We start from the raw sequence: 25,561 nt of genomic DNA, 5'->3' as shown, positions 1-25,561 counted from the left end.
ATCTCAACAATTAACAACACAATCCCCAAATTAATCACAATCAATCATTCATACAAGTTTCACACTACTCCTTAGCCAAACAACTACTTTAACATCATCATCTAATCAACTACCAACAAAAAAGAGCAAAACTAAATTGTTTATGAGAGAAGAAAATTAGTCAATGAATTGAAAAACTGAACAAACTATCTGCTTAGTTATCCTTAGTACAAATGTACAATGCTCAACTGTAATACCACAACCAGAACAACAATGGCGGCCGCCTGTAAATCACTTCAATTTTCCTCTTTCTCTCTCCTCCTTCTCCACTCTTCAAAGCGTCTTCCCATCCCATTTTTCCAACCAACAAAATGTGTACTCCCTATTCGACCCTTCTCTTCTCCTTCCACCCCTTTCCCTCTTCAATACGACATGATTATCTCCCACCCTTCTCCCCGAGTTTCCCCCACCAAACTCCCTTCTCATCCTCACTCAAAACTCACTAATTCATCCGATTCTGATTCGGCAGAGCCCGACCCATCTTCCAGTTTCGAGGATTGGGTTGACATGAAACTAACCCAGAATGATAATTTAAGATTCAGTAAAGTTAATAGTGTCAATAATTTGGAGGGGTTGGATAAGGCTAAGAGGAAATTTTACAAGAAAAGGGAAAAAAGGATGTTTGGTGATGATTCTGATGATGAGAGGAGGAAGATTAGGGAAAAGGGCGAATTTGTCGAATTGAAGCCTGAAGTTGTTGAGCCAAGAACATTGCATAAGAGAGAAGAAGAGTTGTATTTCTATGATGCTTTAGCTTTTCCTTGGGAAAAAGATAAGCATTATAAGATGGTGTATCAATTGGAGAAGAAGTATTTTCCTGATCAGTGTTTAGATAAGGCTTTTTTAGAACCCGGGCAGTCGAATTCGAGTGATTCGAAAGGGCGGACGAGGAAGAAGAGGGTGGATAGTGTGGGGAAGGGTAAGGAGGATAAAGGGTTGGTTTTCTTCGAGGAAGGAAGTGATGATAGGAGGGTTAATGAAGGTGGTGTTAAGGATGTATCTGAGAAGAAGGTAGAGGAGTTTTTCAAGTGTTTGAAGAAAGTCCCTAATAAGAATGATGAAGTTTGTGGTGTTGATCAGCCTTTTTTGGCTTCTAGAACTTCTGGATTACCTCGTAAATGGGATAGTCCTGCTGGAACTGTTGTTTTAGTGAACAAGCCTAAAGGTGAGAGTTTGTTCTTATTTATCGTTTCGAATTATATATTTTGCTTAATGGTCTTGCTAATGTGTATTAACTTAGAATTAGTTTAGTGTTTATAGTATCAATTTTTCTGCATACTAAATGGAAGTCATGATTGATTATTTGTGTCTTGTGTATGCTGCTTTCGTGTTGATACGCTTGGCTAGTTGATCATAGTACATTGATGATTTGATCTTGAAATAGATGGAAATGGGTTAAAAACCTGATGCAATATGATTAACGGATCCATGTAGCCTAGAACATCTTGCACCTTTTTGAGCTACTGGAAGACAAAAGTTGTTTTGTTTTGATTTTAACTTACACCATTTTATGTCATTGAATATGTATATACGAAGTATATACAATTATACAACTCAAATCCAAATTTTGATAGCAATGTTTGTTAAATTCTGTTTACTTGGAATGTTATAAAAGTAAAAATATGTGAGAATAATTTGTTTGCATTAGTAGAAATAGCTAAAATATGCAACCGCTGCATGGTTTGCATTTGAGCACAGAAAGCAGATTGGACAGGCCACGTGAAAGATTATGCAGTAAGCAGCTGTTAGCTTGTTACACTTGCATTGCTTAGAGCCTAAGCAATAATGGTTCACAAATTATTGGGCTTCTTGAATCCTGATGTAGTTTTCTGTAATAAGCTAAGTCTCTTTGATTGCACCACACATGTATTTTGGCTTTTTAACAAAAGAAAGTGCTTTTTAAAGCTTCTTGCTGTAGGAGCTGTATTTTAGGATATTTAAATGATCCAGGTGTCAAATAAAGCTCTTAACAACTTTTGAAAGAATGAAGGAGTTTTCTTTCAATTTTATTTTCTTAAAATCTAGTTTTCCATTATGTCCAAATATTACCAGGAGTTCAATTCACAAGTAATAAACTCATCAGATAAGCTCTAAATGAAACTTCACTGGCAATCAGTTGATAAGTTCATGTAAGGTATGTTGAGGGTTTATTAGTTCAGATAATTAAAATTCAAAAGAAGAGATGCACTCTTAGTAGAGTGGAGCTCATTCATGAAATCTGTGGCTAAACAAATATGCATTGAATACTTGCTTTCTTTAAGTGGTTCATTCCTGGTAAGCGAATTGTCAATTCAGGATGAAGTAATTTAGTTAGGAATTAGGATTTTGTAACAACTCACTTGTTTAACTAACTAGCTTTGAAAATAGATGGAAATAAAGTGCCCCAATGAATATAAACCTGCTTTCTGAACCATGTGGGGAGACCATTGATGCATATTTTGGTGGCAGTGGAAAAATCTAATGTCAACTTTGAGGACTGAAGAGGGGAGAAATTCCATGTATTAAAATTGCACATGTACACCATTTTAAGAGGCAAGAAGTTTGTGTATTTAATGTGAGCTATGAAGGGAATTGTATAAAATCTTTTTAATAGGGACATTTTTGTTTACAGCCATATCTGTTTTAACCTCCTATTGATGAACACAATAAGCAAGGAAAGCAGGCAAAAAATCAATAAATGGGAAAAGGGCATGGGCTGCCCTGTTGAGAACTTGTCTGTTGTTCGTAGAATGAATGAGTGGTTGAACTATTTGCAAGGCACGAGTGGGTTGATGATCTGGCTAGGTGATGGATGTGAAAGGCTCTCATGAGTTTAGAAGGTAAGGATAGCAATATAAGAGATCTGAGAGGAGATGGAAGGAACTCCCAAGAGTCCCAACATTTCAAGGGGAAAGACAATTACATAAAAGTATGTTATTGTTCTTCTTGTTCTTATGGAGGACAGTCATATGTTTGGTTGATGCTGGATACTGAAAAGGTCGAAGGATTGGCAGTTGTGTTTCTATGAATTATGATATTATAAGATACTTGTGGAGTGGTTGGCTTAATTCAATTTTCCAACTTAAATCTTGTTGATTGACGCAAGGTCCTTTTAGGGGTCATTCAAGTGTCACTATCAAGAAAGTTAGAGAATAACCATCGTTTGCTAAGTATCCAATAACCTGTTCTGCTTCTTTCCAAAGATAACTATCATTACTGCCTTACCCAGCTCTATCAAATTTGTATTGTTGAAAGGTAGGGGGAAAATTCATCATCGTCAAGCTTTCTTCTCGCGAACCACGAGAATACCTAGTTCCTAGAAGAGCGAAGCTCGTTTTCCTATTAGGGTAAATTTTCTAATTGGGATCAATCTTGAATGAAGCAAAGTTTAGATTTAATCTTCAAACAAAAAGCAAGGTTTGTTTTATATGTATGACTAGCAACAAGAATATTAATGCAATAGCTAAATGATGACGAGCAATATCAGCTAGTCATAAACTTTGCGTTTGTGGATGAAATCAATGTATAAAATAGCTTAAGGCGTGCTGCTCCTAGGTGTGCCTTGGGCTTGCTTCGCTTTGCCTCCTTGAAGTGATACGTACAATTTAAACAACTAAAAGAAATGTACTGAAGTGCGCCTCATGCGCTATTGGTGCGCCTCTTTGAATATGCCTTGCCTAGAGCAAAAAAGCACTCTACCCTCGACGCTTTTGTACACTGGATGAAACCCCCCAAGAAATTGCCAGAATATGTAAATCGATCTCATGATCCCTGGAATCAGGAGGAAAGCTCTAACCGACTTACCCTTAGTAGTGTGAAGTTGTTTAGTCATTATGAAATATTCAATGATTCTTGTTAATTAAGGGTCAGTAAGGTTTTTTGTTTATATTAACCATGCTTCTATGGCAGTAGTATTCTGCTGGGATATGCTTATTTATCTGGCTTTTACAGAAGTACTGTAACTACTGCACTATGCATTACTTCTTATCGAAAAATAAATTCTAGTCATTCACACTGTTGTCTATGGACTTTGTGATAAGATGCCACAAAAAGTTGTTACATGATCTGTGAGAAATTGAGAACCTTTTGAAATAGTTGTAGTTAATATTAGCCTATGATTTGCTTACAAAATCATGACCTTGAGATTATAATTAGTTATATAACTCAGGCTGGGTTTGAAATGCATAGATTTGCCGCAGAACAAATTATTCTGGCATTGTGGATTTTGTGGCTGTCATGGCCCAATATCATGCCTGTGGTAAGCTTAATCTGTAAAATGTGGTGATGTGGCCAAATCAATGCTGGCTTGCTGATTAACTAACAAAATTGATGATCATATGGGCCACGAATCTGTAAGCTAAATTGACTCCTGTACTGTACAGGTTGGACCTCATTCACAGTCTGTGGCAAGCTGCGTCGTCTGACTAAAGTCAAAAAGGTATGCTGCTTGTTTTCTGTGTTTTATGCTACTTTGATTGCTTCTTTCCTTTTCAGTGTATTATCCTCAAATAGTTATTGTGATACAGGTAGGACATGCCGGAACACTAGACCCTATGGCTACTGGCCTGTTGATTGTTTGTGTTGGGAAAGCTACTAAATTGGCTGACAAGTTAGTTTTCAAGCATAACAATGACTTTTCTACAATCCTTTTTTGGTTATCTAAGCTACATCCTATCATAGACATCAGATTCCTGAATTTAATACTATTGCTGCAGGTATCAGGGTATGATTAAGGGCTACAGTGGAGTTTTCCGTCTGGGGGAGGCAACTTCCACTTGGGATGCAGATTCACCGGTCTGTCTGATGCTCCTTGGTATCGACTGTGTTTCTTGAAATTCAATTCTTTTAGTTACACTATTTCAGTTAATTAGTTATAGTTTTTCTTTATTCAACTAAAACAACAAAAGGAAAAATAAAAAGGAAGAAAGAAAAACAAGTTGAGTATCACTATTACTTCCTACCTCAAAATGAGTGCCACTAAGAATTGGGGTTGTTGATTTGTGGCTTTATTCACCAGTTTTGGACTTACCGAACTTATTGACATGGGGTGAAACTAGGGTCGTTAGGCTAGTCTTCCCAAGTCAACAAAATTTATAACCAAACCTACTCCTAGTATAGGGGCAAGTCCAAGTCGATCCACGAGGAATGGAAGGTCAATTACTATAGTCTATGTGTTAAGCTATTTCGAAAGTGTATGAATGTGTAGTCAGCAAACCAACTAAAGCAAGTAAATAAAAGGGGTAATATCAATAACAAAGATGCTATGATTAGGTTCCACATGTTTTCATGATAGAGGTGCTAAATTGGGGTAAATTGAGCCAACAAGTGTTACAAGAACTAAGGGTGTGTTCTATTCACCTGATTTTTACTTATCTAAACTTAGAACTTAACTGAACTTATTTGAACTTATCAACCTTTATCTGAACTTATCAAACTTATTACACCTTATTAACACTTATTTTCACTTATTTGACCTTATTAAACTTTTTTAACACTTATAAGACTTTATTAGACATTATTCATTCTTGAAACATATTGTGTAACATATTGGTCATATGAGTATATATATAACAATATATTAAAATAAAAGCAATAAAATATGAAAATATTAGCATTTTGATAATTTTAAATATTAAAAAAAATAAACACTGAAACAAGCAAAAGTGTATGTTGCAATAACACCAAATAAAATTTTAATCTTCTAATGCTTCATCATCATCATTCTCATCATCTCCTTCTTCTGTATCATCCTCTACGACACCTCCAACCGACTTCCATATATCTTTTGTTATTTTATCACGAATACGGTTCATAGTTTTTTTCCTTTGAATATCATACAAATTATAATCTGCTCTAGTCTCCATTTTTTCAACCTCTTGAAATATTGGTATCCCTAATTCGTATAGACGGATAAAATTGTGAAGCGTAAATGTTGCAACAATGATAGACAATTGAAATGCTTCATCCATCGGTGGCATCATCTTTAAGATTTTCCATTTTTTCTTTAATACGCCGAAACATCTTTCAATTGTTGAACGTAAAGAGGAATGTCGATAATTATAATGCTCTAAGTTTCCAATAGGTGGACCCCTTTCTTCAAAATCTGGTAAGTGATGCCTAAGTCTTTGCCCATATGCGGGCTTAGATATCCAAGAGTATTAAAAAGTATTTTCCTATTCATTCAGAAGAAAATATGGATGGGGGAATTTCTTGGTTACATCGCCTAAACAATGTGTCCAAACTGTCGTGTCATGTGCACTTCCTTCGAAGCCCACATTAAGAAAAGTAAATAACATGTTAAACGAACACGCAGCCATGACATTCCATGTTTTGTTTCCTTTACGTCCTCTATATGGCTTACCACCAACATCATCAACAACTGCTTCTATATGGGTACCATCTAAAGCTCCGACACAATTCTAAGAATGATTTTTTTAAAAATAATATTAGAATGAAAAAATGTAGCATGTTAGGATAAACATTTTTACTAACTAAATACATTAGAATTGTTACCTTGAAAAATGGCCAATATAATGAATTGTTTTTAATTTCTGGTGGTGATTCATTGAAACTCTGGTATGGTCGAATAATATCACAAGATAATGAAACCAAAGCTTTCAACACTACTCTGAAGTAGATTGAAATGGTTGATATCGAATGTTGAAATCTCTTCGTAGCATCACGATATGAATCAGCTTTAGCCATCATGAATAGACATATGCCGACTTGCTCTTCCACGTGTATAAATCGACCATCAGATAATAGTTCTTTCCCTCTTAATACATCAACAAGCTTTATGAAGATATCTTTATCAACCCTTAGTTGCTCTTTGCACAAATTAGAATGTCCAGTCAATAACCTATGTATCCACTCACTTGCATTCACCCCCTAGAGGCATTCGTTCTATTTGAGTCAGTAATCTCTTCAACTCGTGCAAAGCAATATACATCATACAATTTTTGTGCAATGTTTCGTCCATTCTACAAATCAAAATAAAAGTTAATTTGTAAAAAAAAAAAAAAATAGATACGTAATTAGTAATATGTGACTCTTCTTACTTATCATTGAAACATAATAAAATAAAGTTTCACATATCACAATAAAAACACATTAGTTACCAAAATTGAACTTATTCCATATTGGAAATATGAAACTTACACACCCAAACTTTAAAATATCAAGTGCTAAGCATCTTAGACGACTTATGGTAGTTTAATAATCATCATCCAAGTTATCATCGAAGCTAGGCCTATAGCAATCATCTGGGAATGAGATTTTTGTCTTCAAATACACGATTCTAAACTCATTATCCGGAAGAGACAAAAACAAATCACTTTCATCTGGATCACGTAAGAACTCCAACACTTAAAGAATGAAAGACTTTCCGTAGTTGCTAATTGCCGGCATTCCTTCCAATATTGAAATCATTTTTTCATATTTTGATGGAGATGGTCTGGGTTGTGTCTTAGAGGAACGAAGTTGCATGTTTCTTCTTAAATAATCCATGCACGTTTCAATGTCATCCTTCACACTCTTTCTTGAGGTAGCACCGCAATCTGAACTCTTACGTTTGCTACAAGATATGCTCTTGGGAGGGGACGTGCTTTCGTAAGCTGACCTTTCAGTATCTTCCATATCATCATCTTTGGTTCTCTCGGGAAGGGACCTGCTTTCGTAAGCTGACCTTTCAGTATCTTCCATATCATCATCTTTGGTTCTAAGTTCTTCATCAGCTCCTTCCTTAGAATCATCTTGAATAAGAATCATGGGTTGTTTGTGTTTGTTTTGTATGGTCGGTCCTCCAACGGCGGGAGACCAAGATTTGTTACTTGTTGCATACGTCCCAATAAATATATCATACAACTTATCCTCAAACATCAAGGGTTTCTTTAGAAAGCTTCAAGAGTTCTTATGTTTTTATAAGGCAATATAATAGAAAAAAAAAATTATTGATATTATTCCAAGTAATAATAACAAAAATATAAGTACAGAAAGCAAAATTCATAACCTAATTACCTTTATAAATGCCTTCCACTTCTCATCTTTTGGATCAATCACAGGGCAACCCGTTTCCTCATTCCAACCAATTCCTGTCCAACTTTTAAGTTCGTTCCAAGCTTTAAATTTTCCTCTAATGTCACTATGAAAGTTTTCCAATTGTTTCTTTTCGAACTCTTTCCCTGTTTGTGCATTCAAACGTAATACAATTGTGTCCCAATTATACTTGCCACCTCTTGACTTTTTGTTTTCTTTTATTGAATCCAAAAATACCTCAAAATCCTCATTGTTCCATGATGTCCTTTCCTTAGAAGCCATTGTAATTTTGCTAATAAATAAAATTTTCAAAGCATTATTAACTATATGAAGTCAATAAGATACTAATATGGGTGATGTTGGGACTTACAAATATAGGTGCTAAGATAAAAAATGCACAAAACAACAAACACTCTAAAGCTATAGTTTAAAAATCAAGGTACACGTACTACTCAATTCCGAAATTCGTATAAGTTAGCAAATCATGTCCTTGTATATGAAATAAAATATTGTCAAACATAATTTAAGATAGTATAACATATTTCAAACTTAGTAGCTAATATAGACTTACGTATATAGCTTGGTTGTCGATCAAGTATACTTTGAAAAATATAGTATGAAAATAGTGTATTAGTATCAAAATAATGAAGTTATCTACAATACTCATAAACAAGCTCTCGTACCTTCTTGGTGTTTTGTGAAGATACACCTAATTAGTTGTTGAATAAGAAAAAGCATGTGCGTGCATATATATATATAAGAACCCCTCCTTATATAAGAACCTATTCTTATGTAAGAACCTAATTATTTTCTAAACTTTTTCCTATGTTCTAAATTTTTTTCAACTTATGTTCTAAAGTTTTTCCTATATTCGAAAAATTTTCTTACTTATGTTCCATAATTTTTCCAATGTTCTAAATTGTTTTTTAGATTATGTTCTAAATTTGTTCCTATATTCTAAATTATTTTTTTCAGCTTATGTTCAAATTATTTTTTCAGCTTATGTTCTAAAGTTTTTCTTATATTCTAAATTTTTTCTACTTATGTTCCAAATTATTTTTAATGTTCTAAATTGCTTTTTAGATTATGTTCTAAATTTGTTCCTATGTTCTAAATTATTTTTTCAGCTTATGTTCTAAATTTGTTCCTATGTTCTAAATTATTTTTTCAGCTTATGTTTTAAATATTTTCTATGTTCAAAATTATTTTTTTTCAGATTATGTTATTAATTTTTACCTATGCTACGATTATTTTTTTCACCTTATGTTCTAAATTATTTTTCTTCTGTTCTAATTTTTTTGGTTGTTTATGTTCTAAATTTTTGCTATCTATTAGATTATTTTTCTTATGTTCTAAAATTTTCTGCTTATGTTCTAAATTTTTTCCACTTATGTTCTAAATTTTTTTCTATGTTCTAAATTTTTTTTTTCTATGTTCTAAATACAAAATTCTCAAAATTACAGAAATGCCATTACTAAAAGATCATTTTAGATGGTTAGATCAAAACTAATAAAGGGCTGAGATTGGTTCTTATATAAGATTGAGTTCTTATACAGAGGAGGGTTCTTACATGAGCCTTCCTCTATATATATATATATATATATATATATATATATATATATATATATATATATATATATATTAGCACTAAACGCATGCATGAAGAAACTAAAACCACTATTTTATAGCTTAAAAATAGTGTACTTGACTTTTAACAACATGCAATTAATCACTATTCTATAGCTTAGGAATAGTAAAAACTTAATGGTTAACAACACTACTATTTAATAGTTTAGAAATAGTAAAAATTCTCCTTTGGTTTTGTTGTTGATCTGACTTTCATTCTCATTAATTTCCCTTTGTTTTTTTCACAAAAATAATAAACTTGTTGATTTGCTTAACTTTTATATAAGCAAAATTTATCTAGTCTTACCATAACTTATGAGTATAACGTTACTTTAATTTTATTTTTTATGCAAATGTTACTTTATTCTTATATGAAATCATGATAATAAAACTCATAAAATTTTACAAAAAAAAAAAAAAAAAAAAGTGAAAAGCAATCTTGATTAGTAATAACTCTATATATATAATAAGTGGAAATAAGGTGAGGAGAACGTTAATTTAAAACTTATTAACCCTGAACTTATCTGAACTTATTAACCCTTATCTGAATTTATCAAACCTGAAATAAGTGAAAATAAGGTGAACAGAACAGACCCTAATGATAAATGCATTCAAAGTGTTCAAAAAGCTATCTAGACTAATTGCCAAGCGAGGTTTCCTCTATGGATGACAAATTAGTAGTTACACAAATCAAACAAGATGAAAATTAACAATCTCAAATCAATTGGTCATGTCATCAAGATTATCAATGCAATCAAGTTTAGAATTCAAGGTTGATCAATCCTCTTATGCAAACACATGCACAAATTCATCAATAAATTTAGTTACAACAATCTTTTGATTAAATCCCCAAATCAACATCAAACTACCAATTCCCCTTCACCCTAGCTAAGAAATCTACTCACTAATCATCATGAATTCAAGAAACAAAACCAAGCTAATCATGATCATCATCATATTCAACCAATTAAAGAGAAAAACAAGATCAAAGAGAAATTCAAATGATTAACAACTAATCAAGAATATAAAACAAGCAAACAATTATCGAACATCAAAAACTAAAGATCAAACCAAAGGAGAAGAATTAGAGGAAAAAAAGGAAAGAGGGTTTGGGAAGTGAAAAGCAAATGATAACAAAGAAAAATAAAAATTGTTCGGGTTCAAATGGTTCAGTTTATTATACACTGGTTAACATAATTCAGTTGTTTAGTTTGATTACGACTCATTATCATTGATTAAGGGGAAATCCAAGCTGATTGAAGTAAATTGAAGTACAAATTAAAAATCCAGGTGTTTCTCTTTCTACTTTCTCTCTTTACTAAATGTGGAAAATCTGGAATTGCACTAGTAAAAATGTCATCCCTAAAAAATAGGAAGAAAATAAGTATATATAGGAAGCTAGCCATGAGGCTCGGCCTCCCTATGGTGCGCACGCACACATATACGCGTGTCTGTGGGCACGCACACATGGGTATGTGCACCTCATGGACCTGCTGCGCTAACTCACCATAGTGATGGCCTAGCAGCTTGGATACTCAGCTTTGCTTTGGTGCTTGCGCTCACAAGCATACTCCTCACTGATGACATGTGATGAGGGTGATGCACGAGAGCGGTAATGACAAGAGTTGGGGCTTGCTTCTTATCTTGAACTCTAGCCAACCAAATGCTTTGAGGTCTTCTCCTGAGCATCTAAAAAACTTGGAGAACCTTCCAAAGTAAATCTCGAGCCCCGAACAAGTCCTACAATAAAAGAAAGTAAAACGAGTAAAGTACAAAAGACGAAAATACCCTAAAATCATAATAAATCACAAAATAAAGGAAACGACGAAACCAAAGCATAAACGAACGAAACTAAAGCATTATCTAAAGAGATAAAACTATAAAAGAGAAAGAAAACGTCCCAAAATGCTACCAAATGAGTGTCATAAATGACACTCATCAAATTCCCCCAAGCTAGACTTTTGCTCGTCCTTGAGCAAACCAAAAGCAAGAAAAAGGAAAAAGAAAGCAAATGACACATGATAGCTTATTCAAATAAAGAAAAGAAAGAAAGAGGGTTGGGAATATACACTAACTCACTAACGTAAGAATCATGGTTGCTTTTAGCTACAACAAGCCCTTAAAATCCCAAAGTCGCCAATGAAGACGACTGGACGAGTGAGGTTTCGTAAGGGTTTCCAAAGAGCTTAACCCATAACTCTCAAAGTAAAAGGAGGCAAAGCTTAAAAGAGAAATGAAATAAAAAAAAGATAAATACTTTTGAAATGGACCTTCGCAAATAGGCAAACACAAATAGATATAAAGCTTTCTACATAAGTAAGGGGTTGCACGTTAGGTTAATTGAACCATAAAATACGCTAAGCGTAGAGAACTAATAACACACAATTCACCTTCATTCCAAACAATGTTACCGTGTTCTCCTTACTAGTTTCAAATCTACCTCTAGTGAGCATCTCAATGATTTCTTGAAAGAACCAGAAAAGAAGAGATTTAGGGCTACTCTACTATGCAAACTCGTTCCATAGGCTTGACTCCCATCTCCCTTTGTGACTCAACCACAAAGGTCAATAGGTCTTAGAAAGGGTTGTAATGTATGGGCAAAGAGGCTAAAGGTAGGTTAAAATTTTAAATTTGGTGGTATACCTAATTTATGAAGCAAAGGGTGATTAATCCTTAATACCATAATCAAGTTATCACCATACAAAAACACCAACACCCCCAAGCTTATTCAAAGCAAAATCATAAACATATATACAAAAAGCGTAAACACGCTTCCTGCAAGCTTAAATGGAGCATTGTCCTCAATGCTCTAAACTAGGGAGATAATGATTACAAACAAAATATTTTTGTGCTTTTCATTTTTCTTCTTTTCTTCTCTTTTTTTTTTGTTCAATGCATTTGCTTTTGCTCTTTTTTTTATTTATTTATTTTTTTTATTTAATTCATGCTTTATTGCTTTGTCCTCGCCTCTTTTAACTATGGACGGCTTTTTCAACTTGCATTTGCCTTTATTCACAAACTATGTACAATATAAACTTTCTCTCTAAAAGAACCAAACATCCATACATAATACTCCATAAACACCAACAAACCATGGACCATATGCTTCACAAAAACCAAAAATGGAAAAGAAAATGAAACAAATGGTTATAGAGCTAGAGATATGGCTTGAAAAGAGAGGATAAGGCTCAAAAGGTTAGCAAGGTGGCAAATGTAAATCCAAAACCAGAAATGATAAAACTAAACCTAGATAAAGTAAAAATAACATCCTGAAAAGATGCCTTTGTCCTTCCCAAATGGTTCGGTCACGATCTTAGGAGATAAAACTCAAGTTCTAGATAAGAGAATGTGCTGGTCACTATCTTGTGCCACTCACACAAGATTGGTAGAAGGCTAGAATGAAACCTCACATGGTTGTAGCAAAAACTCACTCTTGGCTTCAAATTTACTATAAGAGGCAAGACCTTCTTACCACAAACAAGTAGATTAGGGCTTCAAGGTCCGGAAAGTTCTTAACAAACTACCTTAGCATACCCTATCCTAGAATCAATCGAGCATACTCTCAAACCGTGCAAACCATTACCGTTTAGGAAGTTTAACATCCAAAAATGCAAGTCCGAAAGCTACTAAGTCCAAGGCGAAAGCAAATATAAGATACAAAGAAAACTTTGCCTCGAATGAAAACCTTTTTGTATTTTAAAATTTGTATATAAATTCAAAAGAAAAGGTAAATGAAAAGAAAAGAATTGAAAAAGATAGAAGTAGAAGATAAAGGTGTAAGTTGAAACAAATAATTTCCAATTGACAAACAATGGCCATTCGAGAACAACGCCAATGGCCCCAAACATCTTCAAGGTGTTATAGCATACAACCTCGATTCGTTCAACTTCTCCTAGTTTAAAACTAAACTATGCACACAAGAAAAATAAAAGAAGAAAAAAGATTAGAAAATAGAAAGGTCTCACCAAGCGACCCGAGGTAAAAATAACAAGGAAGCTCTTACCATTTCTATGTGCCATATGCTCCAACAAAGGACCTAGAACATGAGACAAGAAAAAGTGAAAGAGAAAAACTCCACAAAATAGAAAGTTAGTAATTTCATGAAAAATAAAGAAAATAAAAAAAATAAAGAAAGCAAAGCCAAACTAAAGAAAATTTGGATTCAATGGGATTTGTATTTATGGGAATCAATGGTGTAGTAGCATAATCGATCAAGAAGCACACATAGTAACAACCAAGAAAACAATCAACAAAATCAAGAAACAATATCACGAACCAATCAATCATCAAGAAACAAGCACTAAACAACAAAAGCTCGTAAAAATAGCCAAAGTGATCCATATAAGCAAGGAAAAAAGACATTAAGCACATCAAAACAAGTAAATAGTCCCCTAAGCTTGCAATAAGCTAACCCCCCAAGCTCAAATCCTAACATCAAGTAGGCATAAGAACCAATACTAACTTAAAACAAGCAAGTAAGGGGGGGGGGGGGGGGGCGGGGGGTAGCCGACACTATGGTAAGGGGTAGAGTGGGTACTTCCTTCATCGGTCTTCGAAAACACACGACTAGTGCTCATAATATCACCCACCTCCATAAGTGCCTTGCCCTTCAACTTACCCTCTCTCCTAGCCTTATTTATCGCAAAGAAATGCGACCAATCATCCAAAATAGGCTCACCCGAAAGTCCCCACCTACCAAAGGTAGGGGTGTCCATTCGGTTTGGATTTAGTCCAAATTCGATCCAATCTGAAATATAATTCGGTTTTCAATTTTCCAATCTGTTCGGACCCGCATTTCTCTCTTGGTCCAATTCGAAGTAAAATTCGGTTATTTGGATCCGATCCGAAAATCCGAATTATAACACATTATTTTTTTAGCGCCTAATAAAGTATAAAATAAAGCTTTAATATAAATAAAAGTCTTCAAAATCATGATTAAAATAAATAGTTCAACGTCAATTCATTAATTAATTAATACAAAGTCTCCCTAATTTATTTTATGTAGTACTCCCTCCGTCTCTTTATTAATGTCCAGTTTCTCATTATTATGTGAGTAATAAATGATAGAAAGTGAACATTAATGAAGAGACGGAGGGAGTAGTAAGTATTTGAGCTAAATTTAAAAAAACAAAAAAAAAAAAATTCTATATTTATTCAAGCTTAATTTTACAATTCGGTTTTCGATTGGATTGGATCCAATTAGGGTAAATCCGATCCAATCTGAAAATCCGAATTTTAAAAAAATCTTAATCCGATCCGATCCGATTTAAAGTTCGAATCTGATCCGAATTGATGATTCGGTTTGGATTGGATTGGATTTCGGTTTTTATCCGAATTATGGACACCCCTAACCAAAGGTCTCGGGGTCGGGAAAGGGCTTAGGGTTGGACGGGTCATAATCGAAGTCGCATCCCCCGGGCCTGTGATAGTCTTCCATATTGCATAAGATAGAAAAGTGTACTTCTCTAGCTTTTTGTTCAAATAGCTGGTTAGTTTCTTAAGCCTTTGTTTGTCTGGGTTATTTTAATAAGAAGGCTCCTAATGCAGTATTTATAGGTGATGTTATTGCTCATTTGCAATTTGTATCATTAGAAGAGTACTTGATTTTTTAGTTCACAGTATCTTATATATATGTGTATTGCGATCTATTGCATGATGGAAATAAAATTTATATACACATTGTAGATATTTATTTTCATCTAAAATTTGTAGCTGCTATCCCATTAGAATGTAACATATTTTTTCCCAGGTAATTCAACGGGAACCATGGGAACATATCAAGGATGATGACATAAGAAAGGCTGTTGCATCCTTTACCGGTGAAATTTGGCAAGTTCCTCCTATGTTTTCTGCAATCAAAGTAAGTCTAGCTATTCTATATCTTTAAATTTTCCTTGAAATTGCTGCTAAGATATCAAGAGTGCATGATGAAGCTATAAACATTGAAAACAATTGTTGACATAGTTCTATATTTCTATTCTCTAAGAACCCTTCATTTAGCTAAAATATTCAGTTGAACCGTCAAAAGAGCATCCTAAAGTATTAGACTTTGTGCATTCTTTTTTAAAATTTCTGCAAAAGGTGAGTCTCTGAAGGTGGAGGTTGGAAAACATAGAAAGTACTGGCCTACCCGGGATGAAAATTAGTCGGATACGCCAAAAATACGTAACTGGAATATCTTGCCAAAAATGGGCACGGATTACTTTGATGGATATGATGTCATTGTTCTTTGAGGATTTCTTACGTATGGCAAGACAACTCTATTGCCGTCCCCCATCATAACTTTGAAATTTCATCCCCCCCCCCCTCCCCCAACAAGAAAAGGTCTCTTGGACATATCTACAGCAAGCAGACATGTTTTCTACGCAACTTTTCTCTCTAGTGGTTCCGGTGTGGCTGTAAAAACCACTGAACTAGACCAACAATATCAGTGTCAGCTATTACGCCGACTTACGCCGACTTCTATAAGCTGGTGAGGGAATACTTTTAAAGTTTTAGTTGGGGAATAGGGAGGTGTGATATGATTACCTTGTGAAATGGAATTTGGTGTGTTGTCTGAAGGCAACAAGAGGGTTAGGTTTTGGGAGAGTGATAACAAAAGAAGAAATGAAAATATTGTGTATAGTTGTTCATGCATATGGAATAAACTGATAGCAAAGAGTGATTCTTATTAGTTTTTGGTCAATTGGTCTGGTCATCAGTCTAATGTTTCGTGTCTGTTTTATTCTAGGCCTCTACGGACTAGAGCTATTAGTCATAGGGATAAATTACATGTAAAAAATTGTATTTGTAAATCTTGCTGTGCATCCTGACTGCAGGCAAGAGTACTACCCCCAATGTTTGATCGTTTTTATTCCCTCACCATCTCTGCTCTATTTCTGAAAACTTTGACTGGGTGTCAGGTCTCTATAACTGGATATTCAGTGACATTGTGATAAGGTCGGACACCTTATCCGATTTCTTAGCTCAGAAATCAGCAGAGATTTTCAGAAAATAGAAAGAGAGGAAGGAGAAGAAATAACAGAATAGAGAGAGAAAGAGAGAAGATTAGATTCAGTGTATTAATTGCTTAATGAAATTAATACATTCATTGAGTTATATAGCCAGCTAATCAAGCTAAAAACAGAAAAGCAAAAAGAATCTTCTTTTCTAACAACCAGGATAAGGAAAAAACCGGCTAACAAACTCTAGTAACCGATATTCCCGCCAAAACTTGACAAAATATCATGTGAGCTGTAACACATTGAGGATTAACCGATTAACACTATGCCGTTGATAAGTGGCTGTAATGTGATGCAATTACAAGCAGTAGCAGATAATAGTAGCAGTGCTTAGTAGGTAATCTAAAGCTCTCCTGGTGGAAATTGCCTTGAATTTGGTAGAAAGGTGCAGATAGTCTGTCATGGGACTTACCATAGGGAAAGGATGTTGTATGTGTCGGGAATGTGAATTTGCAAAACATGTGATTGGGTCAGATGAGCTAGGAGTCAATGAGCATTGTAAAAATGGTTAGACTTGGAGATAATTGTTTATCAAATTGCCCCATTTTGTGTCCTACATATGTTGAATTGGTCTACTCCAGTTAGAAGTGTTTAGGCTTCATTCTTTTCTGTATCCTTTGAAAATTGTGATGGATCAAGATATGCCACCCGTGATCCTCACTTATACCAGAAGAGGACAAAACCAATGGCAACCGAGAGCAGCAGGAGCAGCCAAAGCAATCATCACCTGTGCATGTGAGACAAATCAGTGAAGACTAGAATCAACCTAGGGATGAGACTAACGGGTGGGGGAAATAGAAAGAAGGTACGCAGATTTATAGTATAATTTAAGGAGACTTGTTATCTAAATTCACTATTTTAGAGACTGGTAAGTGGTAACCTCAAGCTACTAGTTTTGTAAGCCATTTAATCAAAGCTTCAACCTCCACCTCTAGTTTGTAGTTTGTGTGTGTGTGGGGGGGAAGGGGGGGATACAAGGAGAATGGAAAGAAAAAATCTTACTTCTTAGATGTTTGTACATATATGAGGTGACACGGAACGGAAACAACCATCACCAATCCACCATTGCACAATATTCATCACAAGTAAGATATTCAACCACAATCATCTTACACTTTTTAGGCCAACAATAACAATAACAACGACCAACATCATCCCACCCTCTCTTGCGAGGTGGCGATGACCAACAAGAAGACTACCATCATTAGCCCTTCCCCTTTTCATTTCTCATTCATTTTTTCGTTCTCAGGTTTTGCATTTCGTGTGGGTGTTTTATGGGTGGGGAACGGTTAAGACGGGGTGATCAGGGTTCTGCGTGGTTGGGGGGATGGTTTTCCAGTTGCAAGGAGGGTTTCTGTGGACAAGATGAAGGTTTTCGGTGAGTGCTAGGTTTTTAATGGGTGGCTGGAGAATTTCGGGTGGTGGGAGAGTTTTTTCGGGCATTTATTGAGGTTAGTGGGTCTTTTGGTGGTAGGATGGTTTGGGTTGGGTGTAGGTGGTTGGCATGGATGAGTGGGTAATATTGGTGGTTGAGTAGTGATGAAGGTAGGTGACTGTAAACGAATCAATCCCTTGGATGAACCACTTGGTGGGTTGGGGGGAGGGGAGGGGTGGGGTGGGGTGGGATTGAGGGAATCATGGTAAGGGAAAGTGGGGGAAACAAGAAGGTAAAGGGAATGGAAAGAATGATCCCACAAACAACAGGGGAATCAAAAGTGTTCATTCCCTTGCTCTTTCCTAAAGCCCCCTACCAAACGACCCCTTAATTGGTCTACTTAATCTATGGTCTACCCATACTATGTACTAAGAACTCTTGATATACTGTGCACAGGTTGCTGTTAGTGTAATCATACTAATGAATTGCTTGTCTATACACGTAATTATTGCGTATATAAGTATATTAATTGTATCTATGGTCTACACTCATTGTACCTACTGTTTATAGTCAATGTACTGGCAGTATATACTTATTGTATCTAGATCTTTCTCACCTTCTCACATTAAGTATAATTTTTACTGGATCCTATAAAGCAATTTAACATTTTGCCTGTCCTTTAAATTGAGTTTGGATTGAGTTTATTTCTTGAAATATTTGTGGTATGTTGTATATGAATTATGAAATGCACATGTATGCCTCCTTTAAAACTTTACAACATTATTTAAGAACATTGTATTATAATTGTTGCTGGTGAATTTTTAATGCTGGTATTGTTTGATGTATTTCATTATATAGGTTGGTGGTGAAAAATTGTATGAGAAAGCCAGGAGAGGAGAAATCATTGAACTTTCGCCTCGACGAATTTCAATATTTCAGTTTGACATTGAGCGCAGCCTAGAAGACAGGTCAGTTAGAACTTAGCTATAGGAAGGCAAAAATTCTGATACTTGCCTATCTCTTTGTTAATAGTTTTCCTATCTCTTTGCATGCTGGAGGTGCACTTTATGGCTATTGTTTTGTTAGCATATGTATCTCAGCACCTCCATTTTTCCATGTGTCTTATTTTTGCCCATCTGATTACATGTCTGTCATCTAATGTTTAAGAATTTTACTTGTTGCACCTTAATATGCTTAGTTTCATTTAGTATTTGGTTGTATATGAGTGGGGGTTTCACTACTTGCATGAGTTTTCATGTTATTGGAAATAGAATTTGGTGGGTGAAGTATATTTATTACGTTATCAATATTGGTGAAGTATATTAGGGCCTATTCACTTCGGCTTAATTTCAGCTCAGCTCAGCTCAGCTCCAATTAGTTCAGTTCAGCTTAGCTCAGCTCCTAATTTCCTTCTCTCATAAAATATTCATTTCAGCTCTATTCAGTTCAGTTCAACTCCCATTGGTTCATTTCAATTCAGTTCCAATCAGTTCCAAGCTCAGCTCACTTCAGTAAATGTGAACATACCCTTAGTATGCAATGAATGTCTTGGGCATTTTAAGTAATACAACAACTAAAAAATCTGTATATGTTTGTCTTTTACCCATTTAAACCATTTAATATATCAAAATGTCGGCTAAAGAACTTTTCAAAAGTTAAAGCAAAGTTGAAGATCCTAGAGATGAGCTCAACCTTGAAACTACAATTTTAGCCACAAGGTCCTTAAATAAAATTATTTGAGGAAGTATACTTCAAAAATTCCTCGTGAGTTATGTTAAATGTAAATAGAAGTTAGATTAATAAAATTATTGAGAAAGCAAAATTTATGGAGAGAAATGGTCGAAGGAGCTTTAACTTGACTCACACAACTTTATCAATCTTTGGCATACTGGTGTTCTTTTCTGTATGTTTGCACAAGGGCAAGAGTGACCTTGGGTGTGATCCGTAAGAATCTCTTCCTATTGCTTTAGGTTGCCATCACTAATCTTGCCTTAGATTTTTATCCTAAATTGAGGGCCCATCTTCAATTCACTTCTGTTTACCTTTAATAACAATCCTATAGTTTGAATAATTTGTAAAATATTACTAGGACACATGCCAATCAAATGATTCATAACATGATCAATACCACTAAATTAGGTGAAAAAATGTAGTTACAGCAAAATATTATGCATATGATATCCAAAATTTAGTACCATGTGCCCTTGCCGTTGTTCTTTGTTTTGGGATCACATAACTTTGACAATCTATTACCACCTCTGTTTCTAAAAGTTCTTTACACACTTCATATTCACAGCAGCCATTGTAAAAGTTTGACCAATGATATCTCTAATTATGTATTTGTAAAATTATAAATAGCCAGTGTTCCGAGACACTCTAAATATCTAACAAGACCTACATGTATGTATAATTTCCTTACATTTAAATCCAAATGGTGATTGGTAGTCAAAGTGGAGTTGTAAATGGTAACAAAAGTCAAAGTGTTATGAACTTCAAAACACAGGGTAGTATTAATTTGACCAATTCTAGGGTTAGCTAAAAGATGCTAGCAAGGAGTCTATCCACATATTTACATTATCAATATGTTTGCAGGCAAAATTTGATATTTCGAGTTACCTGTTCAAAAGGCACATACATTCGATCCCTCTGCGCAGACTTGGGGAAGGCTCTTGGAAGGTAATTTATTTTTGTTGTAATCTTGTAAAGCTCCCTTCAATTAGAATGGCTTGGTACTTTGCTTTTATCACGATACTTTATCTTCTTCCTAGGCTTCTCTCGTTTATATATTTATTTACCCCTGATTGCAAAAAATAAGGTAATGTATGTTTATACTGTAATGGTATTTAAATTATTGTGTAATTCCTTTTAGTTTGACACTATGTTTCTTCTTAATTTGTAAACAGATCAATATCCTAGCACTGCTTCTGGTTTATAAAAAGTAGGAGATAGAGACACATTGTTTTAAGTGGCTTTGTGTTAAGTCAAGTTTTTCCAATACAGGAAAATAAAAGTGTAATCAACAAAAGTAAGTGAATGAATATAGAAAGTGTAACTAACAAAAAGGAATAAACAAATGTAAAAAGTGTAACCATTTAAAAGGAATGGAGGCATTAAATCACTGTGTGTGTTTGGCGAGGTTACGTCTATTGAAGGTAGAGAGTGTGTGTGCACGTGCACATCTGCTATATTTTACTTTATAACAATGAGTTAATTATTACCTCCTTGGATAATCTGTAATAATTATGTGTATTTTTTAAGCCTGGGTATAACACTTGTCAATAATGCAGCTGTGTTATTAGGCTGATTATAATAGAATTGAGGATATAGGAATGCAAAAAGGAGATATAAAATCTTACAAGATAGTTGATCCAGAACATTTTGTGTTATCCATTTACTACCTAATTGAATTAATCCCAGCTATGGCAGGTGATTGACTGGAGGTGCTGGGGGAGCTAGAAGAGTTGTAGAGAGAGAGTTTAGGATCAGTTGCAGCTAGAGATTAAGATAGATTGAGGGTAAAATAGATAAAACTAGAGTTAAAAGCTTAAATAGTTTAATTATTCCTTAATTACTACGTATAACTATATAAGAGACGAATAGCAATATTATGGTTGATTTACTAGTATCAAGCCTCTCAACGACAGTGTCATAGTATCTTTGTTTATGTGCCTGTGCACTGCAGCCGTCTCTTATTTCTCCTGCATCTCCCAATGTCTGTTTCTGCACATCTGATTTTCTTTGATGACATCTGTTGTTTGATTTTTCACACATTTTTTTTTTGGTGTTGCAGCTGTGCTCATTTAACTGCCCTGCGGAGAGACTCAATTGGTAAAATCTCTCAATTTTTTTCTTAAATAATACTGAATCCATAACAAAGAGTTTGGACATGGGACATATTAATGAATAATGCACCTTAATTATTTACTTTCATTCTGGAAGTACAACCTTGTACTGCGTTTTGAATCTGAGATCGTATTTCAATGTATGATTCTTGATGCTCTGAACTAAAGGCCTTGGTTTGTAAACTCTTTCATTGATTCAGGGGAATACACTGCTGATGATGCCTATGAATTCCAAGAACTAGAGGATCAAATTACAAAAAGGTACCTCTAGCTGCACAAATCCATGTTGCTTCTGACAAAAGTTTAGATCGCCTTTTTCGTTTTCTTTTAGATTATACTTTGGGAAGTAATGCTATTTTTTTTTGTAGAAGTACAATTAGCATTGTTAATTTGGGATATTAGATTAGTACAGAAATATTAGATCGAGTTCATTGAAACAAACATTAGTATATCAGATGTCCTGCCCTTGGGCACTTTTGAAAGCCTGTATTTTGCACCAACTTATTTTTCAATGCTTGTTTGATGCTCTGTTAACTGTGAAGTAGTAATGTAAAATCTTTCCTAGCTATAACTCTATATTGTGACAAACTCATGCACATAATATATACGCAAATTTGCAGTTTAAGCAAACATTACAATTTTATTAGCAACTCTGGTGCGAAACCAGGACAAGATTGGTGTCTGATTGTCATATGTTGAGATTGTGGGCCAAATTTTGACTGATTATAACATATTATTAGATTAGTGCCCCGTGTGATGCCCAGGTAGTTTATTTATATGCCAAATTTTAAAACATGTCATTAATATAAACACTGTTGTAAGAGGTATACATCCCTTTTGATCTAGTATATTTTGACGTAAGATACCATGCATTTATTTTTGTCAAAAAAAATATTATATACTTCGTATTAGTTATATGATATAAGAAAATTATCTATGTTATTCAAATTATTTACTCGTGGATTAATAATCATCTATTAGTTCTTGAAAATGACACAAACAGCATAGTACCTTTTAAACAATTTTCATTATATAAAAATACTCTGTAACAGACTTATAATCTATTTATTGAAAGTGTTAATTTAATTTGTACATACGAAATATATATACTACCTCCGGTCCAAATTACTCGCAACTTTGGGGTATTATTTGTGACATAAAATATTCCAAAATTGCGAGTAATTTGGACCTGATGTAGTATTATTGTTACAAGAGCCCTCGTGACACATGAGCATGCTTAATGATTTTAAGTACATAGTATAGCATAATCTTTTAAAAGAAGACATTCTTAACCTCATATTTGCTAATGGTGACATAGTGTTACCTATTCCTTGCATTAGTTTCGTAAAAATTGGTTTGGTAAGAAAACTACTAACACAAAAAAAAAAAGTCAGCTATACAGCAAACTACAAAACAACTAAGTGACAAAGCTATAAAGACTAATTCTACAAAGGTTGGCTAGATCGTGGGCCTTAGCCACCTGGTCCCTACCTGCCTTTTAAACAACACACGTCCTAAACGTAGAGGCCAACTTCTAGATATCCCTGATTGTCCACAAAACGCTGACGTCCGCTGACTGCTGATCGCCAAGATTATGAACTAGATTTGCAGAATCAGAAAGCAAGAAGACACGAGAAAAACCTTTTGATGTCGCCCATCTTACGACCATTAAGCAAGCAAGAGACTCCGCATGTAAAGTTGACACCGGTTTACAAAAATGACCTCCCCCATCTTGATAATTATTACCATTTAAAGAGAAAGCCCATCCTATCCCTGCATTGCCAGTACTTTCCATCCAAGAACCATAAAAAAGGAATTGTTACTCCTTGCGCTGTGATTGGAATATGGATTAGATTATAGACCTCTATCCCCAAAGAAGCGTAGGAAAACCCCGGAGGTCGAATATTCACATTGTCTGACTCATGGGAATATCCGCCCTGTTTATCACGGAAAATATCAAGCTCTGCCATAGCCCTACCCAGATGTTGCAGCCATACTTCTCCATCACCATCTTCCCCTCGGAAGACCCGGCCATTCCTGATTATCCATAGGCACCACATGGTCGCTATCATCTTAGTGATCCTATCGTTATGAATGCCATCCTCGCTATAAAAGAGCGGGATATAAGTCTGAATCCATTGTCGCAAAGGAGTAGATTCAGCAAGATTTAAGTTGAAAATAAGAGAACAGTGTGCCATTTCACACTCTCTAAATAGATGTTGGAAATCCTCTTCCTTCTCTTCGCAGAGATCACATCCGATCTGTACAGGAATCCCCCTATGGTGGAGGTTGGCTTTGACTGCCAACCCATTCAAAAGCAGTTTCTTTAAAAAGCAGTTTCCGAGGCTCCATTTTGGAGGAATATTTAACCTCCAAAGATTCTTCCACACCTCCTTATACTCCGTATGATAAGACTCCTTGGCTTTCAGCCCCTGTAGAAAAGCATACCCCGTTTTAGTCGTGTACCTCCCTGACTAATGATGAGGCCAATATAATAAGTCTTCAATCTGGTCATTTGACACTTCCATGCTTAAAATTTCCCTAGCGCTTTCCCACTCAAACCTTGTTTTTACTAATGAGATATTCCATCTTTTAGGCCCACCGAGAAGAAAGTCACTTACAAGACATGTACCCACACCACTCAAAGGTTGGTTGGACGCCATGACTGGTACCTTTCCATTGACTCATTTCATATTAGCAGACTTGATCCTTTCCCCAGAACCTACCTTCCAGGCAAAACCCTCAACCAAACTGTTAGCCACTGAAAACAAACCTCTCCTTCCTTAAGAAGGAGAATGACCTAGCTTTAAACCCTTCTGACCTGTGGTTAGGGGGCTCAACTCTTTTTGATATAGTACCCTCGAGGCCAACAGTTGAGGGTTGCAGTGCATTCTCTGGACTTTCCTGAATAGCATTGCCTTGTTTAAAGTACTCATCGATCTAATTCCCAAACCACCCATCCCCTTTGGAAGATGAAGAATATCCTTCTATCTGTAGACACCTACTTTTGGCCTCTTGTCCCGAAAAGGAAGTGCGATGATGTTATAAAAACCCATTCTTCATACTAGATCAAAGTTGAAGTGTTTATGGACTACGACAAGCATTATGAAGTAAGTTAAAACCCATATTTGAGATCAAGTTATCTTAGAGCCTTGTCTGATTACTAATTAGGCCTTTAAAATGTGTTCATACATGTTTAAACTTGATTAATAACGGACCCAAATGCGTCAAATGCAATGATTGGATCCAATGGAACCTACATTGTTGAAAAACAAGTCAAACAGATAAACCAACCATCAAATTCCCGTGCGAGGCCTATACAGATGGATAGCCCTTTCAAAGATCTTCCAACGGTATATTATAAGCCTAATTCCGAGCCAAAACGAAGAAGTTATAATCAAAACACTAAATCGGGCCCAGAACCGACACCCTTGCACTCCAATGATGATTGTCATTTATGGCACTCATTTGGTCTATTTTAGGATGATTTTCATGCTATTTTATAGCTCTTTTCCTTAGTTTCTTGGTTTTGTTCTTTATTTCGTTAGTTTGTGCTTTCCGTAGCTAGTTTCCTTGTTTTGTGCATTTCTTTGTTTATTTGTTCTTTTTCCCTTTTATTTGTTTGTTTTCGTTTGTTTCAGGTTATGATCGTGTTTCCAAAGATT

The 25,561-nt window shown here is 35.0% G+C and overlaps 1 protein-coding gene across 1 annotated transcript; it reads left to right on the top strand.

Moving 5' to 3' along the window:
* Window positions 1–128: 128 nt before the first annotated feature.
* LOC145601441 (uncharacterized) lies at window positions 129–22,546 on the top strand. The gene is made up of 9 exons (XM_081657464.1): window positions 129–1,204; window positions 4,401–4,456; window positions 4,545–4,627; window positions 4,734–4,812; window positions 15,428–15,538; window positions 18,913–19,022; window positions 20,647–20,730; window positions 21,845–21,882; window positions 22,097–22,546. Exons 1-9 carry the CDS (start codon window positions 220–222, stop codon window positions 22,165–22,167), a joined length of 1,617 nt encoding a protein of 538 aa, XP_081513590.1. The 5' UTR covers window positions 129–219; the 3' UTR covers window positions 22,168–22,546.
* The last annotated feature ends 3,015 nt before the right edge of the window (window positions 22,547–25,561 follow it).

This window comes from Chenopodium album, chromosome 21 (genome assembly GCF_948465745.1).
Source record: "Chenopodium album chromosome 21, dcCheAlbu1.1, whole genome shotgun sequence".
NCBI classification, from domain to species: domain Eukaryota; kingdom Viridiplantae; phylum Streptophyta; class Magnoliopsida; order Caryophyllales; family Amaranthaceae; genus Chenopodium; species Chenopodium album.
The sequence above is the reverse complement of the archived record's forward strand: the minus strand, read 5'-3'. Positions and strand labels throughout refer to the sequence as shown.

Coding starts and splice junctions, on each gene's coding strand:
- LOC145601441 (XM_081657464.1), top strand. CDS start 220: ATGCTCAACTGTAATACCACAACCAGAACAACAATGGCGGCCGCCTGT. Junction 4,628..4,733: donor GCTACTAAATTGGCTGACAA/GTTAGTTTTCAA, acceptor CTATTGCTGCAG/GTATCAGGGTATGATTAAGG. Junction 21,883..22,096: donor CCTGCGGAGAGACTCAATTG/GTAAAATCTCTC, acceptor TCATTGATTCAG/GGGAATACACTGCTGATGAT.